General features: G+C 35.1%; 1 protein-coding gene across 1 annotated transcript; it reads left to right on the forward strand.

Annotated features, from left to right (window-relative positions):
• The first annotated feature begins 7,120 nt into the window (after positions 1-7,120).
• LOC121745937 (protein FAR1-RELATED SEQUENCE 9-like) lies at positions 7,121-8,567 on the forward strand. The gene is made up of 4 exons (XM_042139881.1): positions 7,121-7,141; positions 7,507-7,966; positions 8,025-8,040; positions 8,147-8,567. Exons 1-4 carry the CDS (start codon positions 7,121-7,123, stop codon positions 8,565-8,567), a joined length of 918 nt encoding a protein of 305 aa, XP_041995815.1.
• Positions 8,568-9,488: the final 921 nt, after the last annotated feature.

The following is a 9,488-nucleotide window of genomic DNA, read 5'->3' on the forward strand; positions in this document are numbered from 1 at the left end:
GAGGAAAATCGCGTAAAAGGAGGAGAGGAAAAATCTCTGCAGAATATTTATTTAAAATGTGAACTAAGGAAAGTCTTGGTGACGAAGTCAAAGAGGAAAAGATTTAATTAAATTAGTTTGTTTCACGGTCCGTTGTATTTTATTTAAATTGTGCAGCCCACAATTTATTTTCCACAAGACTGGATTTTTTAGTATTATTTATTCAATTTATCGGATCCAACACGAAATTGAGTCCAATAAATATTCTTCACGGAAATGAATTATTTAGATTCGCATTGTGATTTACTTCACAAATTTCTAGATCTCATAACAAATTATCAATTTTTCAAAAACAATTAAATCCACCCCACATCAATTATTCAAAGCAGCCACGTCACATATTCAACAAAGTTGACCCAGTTAAAATTCCAACTTAAAATTATGTCACAAAAAGTATCCAACAATAATTTCACTCGACAATTAATCTACGGACTTCGCAACATTAAAAGTATTAAATGCAAGTATTTTAGGGTTTGAAAATTAGGGTTAAAAAAGTGGGGCGTTAGAGATACTATGCATGTGTCAGTCTTGATAAGTGAAGATCATATGTTAACAGTGACTCTTCTTGTTTGAGCTTGCAATATTTGGAAATTTCCTATTTATAGCCGGAATTTGGTGAGAGATGTGAATGTACCATTTAATTGTTTGATTAGTTGATGTTGTGTAGTATTTTGTGATTAAAAAATGGCTGCTTAATCCTTGAGGTCTGCTATTGAGTCAAAATCCAATTCATTTAGATTGTGTATCTTTAGGTCTGCTATAGAGTCAAAATACTAAAGGATCTTGTGATATTTGATATTTGCTTATGTTTGTGGATCTTGTGTCGTCAAGGGCTACTGATCAGGTTTCGTCTGAACATTGAAAGTATGCTATTTCTGTAAGGCTGTTGATTTGGGCAGAAAAGGAGTCCTTGGTTGGTTGTGTTTTGGCTGTTTCCCTGCATTAATGCGGGGTGTGTACTCGTGAGAATAAATGCCAATTCAAATCCCCATTTGTTGCCTTATTGCAGAGTATCTCAGTCCCTCTGTCCCTTGCTGCAACTTTTTGAATTTTGTTGTGCGGTCTTGCAGGTATAAGGTGGGGGCAGAGGCTGTTTGGTTGGGGTGCAGGCTCCTGCGATTGTTTCTACTTTGCTTTGGCTCGTTTTGGCAGGTGCACAATGGGAGTACAACCGGTCAAATGCAGCCTTGCAGATGATCTGCAGCTGCTGGGGTGGTACCGGCTGGCCTCGCTCCTTTCAGCCAAGCACGTCCTCAATTTTAGAAAGGTAATGTTTCCCTTCCCTTTTGAGTATAGGCTGTTAAACCTCTCCATTTCCTTATATATATTTGTCCGACAGTTCGTATTTGGTAGGGACAGGGAGACTGATCTCCTCAGGGCTGCCACCTTGTCGGTTCGGCCCAACGGGCAGTCAAAAATCTGGGCCGAAACCCATGCTAAAAGGGGCCCGAAGCTAGTGGTTCCATTTGTAATAGAATAGTGTCTCTACTTTGAAGTTTTTCCCCTTTCCTTTTCATCATGTATGCAAAAAGTCTATAGAAATTAGTGTGTAATTTGTTTCCTTTATTTCCATCATCGAACATTTGTAATCTACAGCTTAGTTTGAAACTTATACACCGCATTTCGTTTACTTAAGAAATGAACGGATGCACTTTCACTTCATTCGGCCCTTATCTCTTTTTTTTCTTTAAATTTCTAGATTCGCATCCTTTATAAATCGTGTTTCCCAAAAACGGGTTGGAGACTTGTATACTCATCGTACATCAATGAATTGAAAAGATAAATTCGTTCCAAGTTTCCAACGTTATTCCATAAGTCTCGGAAATTTAGTTCGTGGCTATTACCGCTGAATAAGTTAGTGGACTATGGGTCCCACTTATATATATTAGTTTTATAATGAAATGTGAGTAGAATTGGTTGGTGGAATGTGGGGGTCTACTTACCATTACAGGTAAAAGTGTAATGTGACTCATATTATGGGACAGATCGAAATGGCAAAATGTGACACTTAATGTGGGACAGAGGCAGTAATAAACTCACTTCACACACACTACACATTTCAAGCATCTGATTTTTGTAAAAAAACATTTTATTTTTTACATATTTTCCGATCTGAATAAAACCGAATCAAAAAATTTTAAATATTGTACCAACTCCAAACTATAATCTATACCGTTAGAAAATATCAACAGAGGGTAGTGATAAAATGCAAACTCTAAATATTGTACAAACTCTAAACTATGATCTGAACCATTAGAAAATATCAAGACAAAATAGTAGCAACAAAAAATGTCAACACAATGTCAACATATCATCAAACGTTGACACTGAGTTGACATTTTTTGTTGCTATTATTTTATCATTTGTGACATTTTCTAACGATCCAGATCATAGTTTGTAGTTTGTACAATATTTAGAGTTTGCATTTGTATATATAGGGCACACTATGGTCAATAAGTGAAATTATGTCAAAAATCAAAGCAAATCAAAGCAAATCTCAGCTTTAGGATCCTTAGATTGAATTGTTGTGATAAGATACATTATTAGGCTAAAATGCTACATTATTTTACCAAAAGAGTACATTATTAGCTAAATTACCACTACAAAAAAACTCGCCAATTAGTGACGGAAATTTCCATCACTAAACAGCGAAATTTCTCAACATAACAAATTAGTGACGAATCAAGTTTTGGCATATCCGTCAATAAAAAACTTGTCAGTAAAAAGTTTTAGTGACGGATCACTCCGTCACTAAATCTGTCTCTAATTAGTGACTGACACTTTTCTATCACTAATTCTGTCAGCAAATGTTGAGCTATTAGATGCCGTCACTAATTCCGTCAGTATTTTGCACTTTTTTGTAGTGTACATTATTAGACTAATAATCTACATTATTAGATGACACGTGACATTAATTTGACCATTAGATCACAAGATCCAATGGACTACAAGTGTTTTGATTTTGAACACTATTTAACTTATGAATCTAAATACATCCCCAATGTAACACGGAGAAGGATGTACATTATAAATCTAAACCGTCCATCAACTTAATCCTAAGGCTGGAAATACATTTGAACTTAACACTTAAGGGTCACTTGGACCCTAAGGATCCCCTATATATATATATAGGGTCCTGTTAGGTTGAGATTTTTGGGCCTAATTGAAAACTAAGATGCATTTTCAGCCACTCATTCACAATTTTCGCGCGATGTCAACTAAAGATACATTATGTCAACTAGGGGACATAATTGTCATTTTCACTCGATGTCAACTACAGAGACACTATATCAACTACGATGTCAACAACAAACGTTATTTATGTCAACTATTATGTCAACAACAACATTTTACAAATAATTAATGTCAACAACAAATATTTTCATATCAACGACCTATATTATTTATGTAACAACAACGTTTTACATATAATATATGTAGATATATGTAGTTGACATTATATGTATGCAGTTGGCATGGATTATATATGTATTTGACATGGATTATACACATAGTTGACATTATATGTGTATAGTTTACATGAAATGTATATGTAGTTGACATGAATTGTATATGTAGTTGACATTATATGTGTGTAGGTGACATGAATTGTATATGTAGTTGACATAAATTACATATGTAGTTGACATTATATGTGCGTAGTTGACATTAAAAAGAGAGATAGCTAAATCTTGAATCTAACTCTTAGCATAATTAAGCTTGATTCCCCAATCCAGCTCACATCCAAAACAATTAATAATCCAAACCCTAAAACTTCCAATTCCATAAACGAATCAATAATTAAGCTTGCAAAAAGTTCAAACCCTATAACAAAAGCAAATTTTGGAAAATCAATCTCTCAAATCAGTTCTATCCAACACAAATCCTATAACTTCAATCTATAGCCTCACCACCAATATTCTGGCTACCAGAAAGCGATATAGAGATGAATTCTACATCTTGCCTCAATTCCAGCGGGAGATCGACTCCTTAATTCATCAACATGTAATTATTCCAATCACAATTCTACGATTTTATTAAAATCAAGTAGCAATTGTTTCAATTGATGATGGATTTTTGTAGACGATGAAAATCCGATCTGAATTGAAGCAGCAGGCGAAGATGGCGGCGACGAGAATGGGAGAATCGGTGGCGAAGAAGCTGTGAGAGAAAGACGATCAGATCGAGAAAATGGCGAGATTGAATCAGATGCTCGAGGAAAAGGCGAAAGGCCTCTACCTTGAGAACCAGCTGTGGCGGGAGACGGTGCGGGCGAACGAAGCCGAGACGAATTACCTCCGGCACGCGCTAGCTCAATTCTGAGGCGCCGCAATGGCGGCGGCGGTAGAGGAGGATATGGAGTCGTGCGGCGGCTGCTGCGATGAGATGACGGAGAGTATCGAGATGAGGATGTGTCGGATTGTCAACTCTTCACATGGCAATAAAGCAACTATTAAAACATGAAATTACCATTCTGCCCCTATCATAATTAATTAATCTAAAAATATTTTCGATATGGTAAATTCTGGACCACTCATTTAATAAAAATGAGTGGCTGATAGTGCATTTCAATTCTCAATTAGGCTAAAAAATCTCAATTCATCACAACCTCTCTCTCTCTCTCTATATATATATAGGTCCATGATCAATTGAGATTTTCTAATTGAGAAATAAGATGCAACATCAGCCACTCATTTTTATTAAATGAGTGGTCCAGATTTTGCCACATAAAAAATATTTTTAGATTAATTTATTATGAAAGGGTATAATGGTCATTTCGTGGTTTAGTTTAGGGTTCTGCAGCCTTCTGTGAGATTGACGATTGGCAATTGGTGATTGGCGAGATTGGCGTTTTCTCAAAGATCTCTCTGATTCAATTGATTCCAACGCTTTCTGATTCAATTGATTCAAAAATTAGAACACAGACGATTTCAACGATCTCTGATTCGACGATTCCTCAGCATATCAATTTTCGAAAAAAAATTAATAATTCGACTGAGTTTGGTTGAATCTGAAGTTTTTAGGTTGATTTTATCGACTTTGATTCTGTTTTTATGCTTTATTTATTGATGCCCAGTCGAATTTGTTCCTAATCATTTTTTTTGATTTTTCATCTTTAGCTTCGAGTTCAATTCATAATCAATACCTAAGGTGTTATCTGATGGATTCTTCATCTTATTCCGAGTCGACGTCGACGAATGGTGAAGGTAATTTGGATTGGTTTTCATTAACATGACTTTTTTGTACTTTGTTGGTGAATTATACTCTGTTGACATAAATGCACAGTTGTTGATATTTGAATTGATGTTCTGTTGACATAAATGCAAATCTGTTGACATGATGCATGTTACATGTTAAATATTCTATGTAGATATACTCTTTGTTTGAGATGCAAAATAGTTGTATGCAAAATAGTTGTATGCAAAATGCACTCTCCCCTGGCTGAAGAGCCCCTGTTGTGGTGTTTGTTGGTGGAGGAAGGTGTTATGGGTAGGGTTGACAATCCATGATAGGATGTCTAAGATGTTGGTGTTGGTGTGTTGGTGCTGCGTTTTTTAAGATTTTGATTCTGGTGTGGGTTAGTTAAGATATGCTAGTTGACATTATGTTCTGGTTTGAATTGATGTTCTGTTGACATAAATGCAAATATGTTGACATGATGTATGTTACCTGTTATATATTCTATGTAGCTATACTCTTTGTTGACATTTTGTTGACATACAAAATAGTTGTATGCAAAATGCACCCTCCCCTGGCTGAAGAACCCCTGTTGTGGTGTTTGTTGGTGGAGGAAGGGGTTATGGGTAGGGTTGAGAGTCCGTGATAGGATGTCTGATATGTTAGTGCTGCTTATTTTGAGATTTTGATTCTGGATTCTGGTGTGGGTCAGTTAAGATATGCTAGTTGAGATTATCTGTTTTAGGTTGTTGACATATTTTCCCATTATGTTGTAGGATCTGTTATTCCAATTTGCAAGGCTGAGTTGAGGCCTTATGAAGGTAAAAATTTTTCTTCCCTTGAGGAGGGAATTTCCTTTTATGAAAAGTATGCTCAAGATACTTGTTTTGATTGTCGAAGATTTGGAAATAGGTCTAGTGGTGGTGTTATTACTTTTCAGTATGTTGTCTGCAACAAACAAGGTTTTCATACAGTTGATCTGTTGGATGTCGATGTAAATATATTTGAGGATGTGAACGTGTCAGATGATGATGAAGTAACTTCAAAGAAGAAACGCAGACGCGGCACAAAAAGGTGTGGATGTAGAGCAAGGATCAGTTTCAAGTTTTTTTTTCTGATTGTGGTGTTAAATATTATCTTGTGCATCAATTCATTGAGGAACACAATCATGCTATGGTTAACAAAGATCATAAGCGATTTATAAAAGGAAATCACAGTATGAATGATGTTCATCACAAGTTTGTTGAAGATTGCACCAAAGCTAACATCGGTCCTACTTCAACTTTCAACTTATTAAAGGAGTTTTTGGGTGGTTATGATGTTGTTGAGTGTACGTTGAATGATGTTAGGAATTGTTCTCGTGATATTAAAGAGAAACTGAAAGAAGTAGATGTTCAAACGATCCTAAATCAGATGCAAGAGAAGAAGAGAATTTGTAAAGGCTTTTTTTACAAATATCAATTATCACCTGATGATAATAAGTTAGTGAGCTTATTTTGGTCTGATGCTGAGTCTCGGAAACATTACCATATGTTTGGAGATGTTGTAGCATTTGATACAACATATTCGACAAACAGGTAGTTTATTTATTATACTTGGTAATTGACATACATAGTAGTTAGTTGACTTAGCAGTTGACATAGTAGTCAACATATGATACATATATAGTTGACATTGGTTATTATTAAAAATTTGTTGATGTTTTGTGTTGATCTATTTGTTCAATAGGTATCGTATGGTGTTTGGTCCATTTACCGGGAAAGACAATCACGAGTGTCCTATTGCATTTTGAGCTGGTTTCGTGTCCAGTGAGAATTGTGATGCATTCTCATGGCTTTTTACTGTGTTTGTTGAATGCATGGGTGTTGCTCCAAGGATCATAATCACAGACCAAGATTGAGGAATGAGGCTTTCAATTGAGAAGGTATTATCTGGTACAAGGCATCGTTTGTGCATGTGGCATATTATGAGCAAGTTGTTTGAGAAAATACCTAAATCTATTTCTGATAGAGAAAAGTTTAGTTAGGAGTTTAAGGCTTTTGTTTGGTCAGAATTGTTAGATCCAGATGAGTTTGACATATTATGGACTGGTATAGTTGAAAAATATAGTGTGGAAGATCATAAATGGTTTAAGGACATGTTTGCTGTTAGACATTTGTGGATCCCAGCCTACTTTAGAGATGTTCCTATGGGTTCTTTAATGAGAACAACATCTTTTTCAGAATCTGAAAGCAGTTTTTTAAGAGGTACTCGAAACCGTTGTTTAATTTTGCTGACTTCACTCTTCAGTATAATAATGCCATTGATGCTCAAAGGAATCAAACTGAAAGGCTTGACTATTATGATTCTATAATCTCTCCAAAATATGCCACTGATTTAGCATTTGAGAAGCAATTGACATCTGTATACACGGATAGGATGTTTAGAGTGGTACAAGAATTGATTTCTGAGGCTGATAAGAGTTGTCGGATGATTAGCATGTCCACTTTGGAGAACATCGAGGTCTTTAAAGTTTCTGATGCTAGAAAGAAGACCTTCACAGTTACACATGAGATAGAGACTGAGTCATTTGATTGTGAGTGTAAACTATTTGAAAGGTGTGGTTATCTATGCAGCCACCTTTTCTTCGTCCTCAGAAACAAAGATGTCAACAATATTCCAGAGAAGTATGTTGGTAACTGGTGGCTGAAAAGTGAATTATTGAAGGCAGTTCATGGTCTCACGAGTGATGAAACTGCGTCTGACAAAGGTATGTGAATTGTTTCCTATAGATATTTCAGTTTATTTGTCATATGTTGCTCAAACAGGACGACGACATTCTCTGTATCTAACAAAAACACTCATGTTTAGTATATTTCAATTTTGTGTTGACATAAACTATATATGCTGTTGTCATGTTACAGATTTAGTGTTCATATAATTTATATAGGATATTGACATGTTATATGTTTGCTGGTTCTAACGAAGATGACAAGCTACATATTGGTAACAGGTGTCATGGACGTTACTTTGGTCTATATCAACGCGCTTTTAAGAATAAAAATCATCTGATTGCATTGGATAATTTGCTTGAGGGTATTGGTCCTCAAATTTTTACTCATGACACTACTGGATCTTCATCAGTTGATAAAAATTATTCCATCAAGAACATATATGGTATTGCTGTACCTGAAGAAATAACTGCACATGCTCCAGATGTGGTTAGTACAAAGGGAGGTGCAAGTGACAAGAAAAGCAGGATTAAGTCGAGCATAGAGAAAGCAATTGAAAAAGCAAGTAAACTTCATAGGCATTGTGGAAAGTGTCATAAAGTGACTGATCATAATGCCAGGAGTTGTGGCAAAAAGTAGACATAATTGTTCTTTTTTAACAAATAGAGTTGTTTTTTAGTTTTAACATATGCTACAAGTTATTGACATTTTCTTATTAGTTGTTGATATTTGATATTTTGGCTATTGATATGAGAATTATTTAGTTGTTGACATTTTATACAGTTTATTGGCATTTTCTTATTTGTTTTTAACATTTGATTTGCTGTCTATTGACATGTATTATATGACCATAATTCATGTACATGTGCCAAATAGGGGGAAAAATATTTATTTTTTTAAATTATAAGATTTTTTTTAAAGTTGTTGACATTTCTTATTTGCTTTTAACATTTGATTTGCTGTCTATTGACATGTATTATATGACTACACGTAGAAGCCACGTCAACTATGTTACAAGTTATGTCAACTACACGTACAAGCCATGTCAACTACACGTACAACCATGTCAACATCAAACATTAATATCACTTTTTGTTTACTTCTTCTTTCTACGACTAAACAACTCCTTGTACTTGTTGTTTAGCTCAAGCAATTTGTCCATATTTGCTTCTATCCAATCATGAGCCAGTTGTAACATCGGCGACCTTTGGTTATTGTAAATTGATGAAATCATCGTGTAGCAATACCTTCCCCTGAGTATCTGGGGAATCTTTACACTACGTACAGAGAAGCCAATATCCCATTCACTGCCCTTTTTGCCAACATAGGTCTCCATGTGCCTCATCAAATAGACACCACAATCCTTCTTGTTCGTGCTTGTGGCCCACTCTAAATGCAGAAAGTTGATTGAAGACTTGTTTATAATTTCTGAAATATCTAACATTTTCTTCTGTATGAAGTATGCTTCAAACATATCTTTATGCAAAATATATAAATAACTAAATCAAACTACACAAACAAAGCATTTTAACATGATGTAGAAATTATGTCAACCAAATG

Source organism: Salvia splendens, chromosome 8 (assembly GCF_004379255.2).
Source record: "Salvia splendens isolate huo1 chromosome 8, SspV2, whole genome shotgun sequence".
Classification (NCBI taxonomy): Eukaryota; Viridiplantae; Streptophyta; class Magnoliopsida; order Lamiales; family Lamiaceae; genus Salvia; species Salvia splendens.

Excerpts from the sequence above, each read along its gene's own strand:
- LOC121745937 (XM_042139881.1), top strand. The coding sequence starts at position 7,121 with ATGAGGCTTTCAATTGAGAAG. Across the intron at positions 7,142-7,506 it reads TGAGGCTTTCAATTGAGAAG|TATAATAATGCCATTGATGC; the intron begins GTATTATCTGGT and ends TTCACTCTTCAG.